This window comes from Aplysia californica, unplaced genomic scaffold (genome assembly GCF_000002075.1).
Source record: "Aplysia californica isolate F4 #8 unplaced genomic scaffold, AplCal3.0 scaffold00128, whole genome shotgun sequence".
NCBI classification, from domain to species: Eukaryota; Metazoa; Mollusca; class Gastropoda; order Aplysiida; family Aplysiidae; genus Aplysia; species Aplysia californica.
Window position 1 is genome coordinate 1,463,265 of NW_004797398.1, and position 1,556 is coordinate 1,464,820.

General features: G+C 41.4%; 1 protein-coding gene across 2 annotated transcripts in view; it reads right to left on the reverse strand.

Annotated features, from left to right (window-relative positions):
• LOC101850241 (epidermal growth factor receptor) overlaps positions 1–365 on the reverse strand; it is a gene marked incomplete at its 5' end in the record, with an annotated part of 61,797 nt that extends 61,432 nt beyond the window's left edge. For both annotated transcript variants that reach the window (XM_035969236.1, XM_013081393.1), the window contains 1 exon segment: positions 186–365. In XM_035969236.1, coding sequence (XP_035825129.1) covers positions 186–365 — 180 coding nt within the window.
• Positions 366–1,556: the final 1,191 nt, after the last annotated feature.

Here is a 1,556-nt window from a genome sequence, read left to right on the forward strand (position 1 = left end):
GAGAGAGAGAGAGAGAGAGAGAGAGAGAGAGAAAGAGAGAGAAAGAGAGAGAGAAAGAGAGAGAGAAGGTGGCGGAGGACGGCGGAAGTCCGAGAGTGACAGAGTTAGACACGAGAGGCAGACAAACAAAAACAGAAAGACAAACAAACAGTCGTACATACAAGCAAACAAAAGACACACATTACCTGTAACCTCCCGGATTTGGGAGAGAAAGCTGAGATCGTAATCGACGTTTGGCTCGTCCAGGAAGACAATCTCCAGATTGCCGGCCAGGTAGGTGCAGTTGGTGTAGGTTTTGCGGTACCGCTCGTACCTGTACTTGGGGTCTCCTTGGTTTGTTACGCCGGTGTTGGTCCCATAGCACGCTGCAACACAAGAACAGAAAAATAACTGATTAAGTTTACAGTTCGTATTTCCTTTTTAAAAAAAATAGTGAATGCTTTACAGTATTCAAGAAGAAACACGGTGATGGTCAATATAATAAGCTCTTCCAAAACGGAAATCGAATCCGGGTCTTCTCTTCCGTTTAATTTTAGTAAGAATTTTTTAATTTTTAACAAATGAATATAGTTTAAGTAAAGTTTTTACGGCGATTGCAACTGCATAAGGTCATATGAGCGCCAAGGGTTGGAAGTCAACAGAGAAGTCCAAACTTGGAATCAGGCTTTCTCTGCTCACCTCTCTAGCCTCAACAACACAAAGTCTGCTTCAACTATCAAGGCAACCCAGAAATAGCAGTTTACAAGAGAGTGCCAAACATACAAAAAAAAGTAGCAGAAAAAAGATCACAGTAAGGATAAGGAAAGAAAACGTAGCACTTCCTCCAACGTTGTTTCGGTTAAGTATGAGCATGGCAATTCTACTATGCATACGAACTTAATATCCCCCCTTTGGGAATGGCCTAAAGACACTTCAGTTAGTGGCATTGCCCTTGTGGAGGGAGGGGGGGGGGCAGCGAGAGTATAAAACGGTATTGAAACACAATTAGGTCATATAAGTGCCGTAGATTAGAGGTGTTACAAGAGAGTAACAAATACAAAAGAAAGAAGGAGGAGAGATAAGGATGACAGATGTCTGAATGGAAAGATGGCGCAAACTCACGCCAGAGCATTCGCCAACCACCCACTGTTTAAAAGCACATCGGTACAATATCAGTTGTTTTGTGCCTGGCAGAGCGGTTTACATCCCCAAAGACACAATTTATATCACTTAGGGGGCAAGCTTCAAGAAAGATCGAAACACCACGATGAAACGGTGAGACCAAAACAGACTCTAACGAACATACATCCTTCGTCCAGTGAAGTATGCGTGTGAGCGTTTTACGCTTTGTAAGGCTAACATTTCAGTTGAATTCTAGTTGATGACAGCAATATTGCTCCAGGAACAGACCAGGACGCAATAAACAATGAAAAGAAAAAAAAAATGCAGGCCAAACAGACATACAAAAGGATCAACTAACGATTCCTCGCAGAAACGCGTGATTTAACGATATAATTTTAATTTTTTTAAATTAATTTTTTTGTTTTTTGTTTATTGTTGTTTTTTTGTGGCTGGGT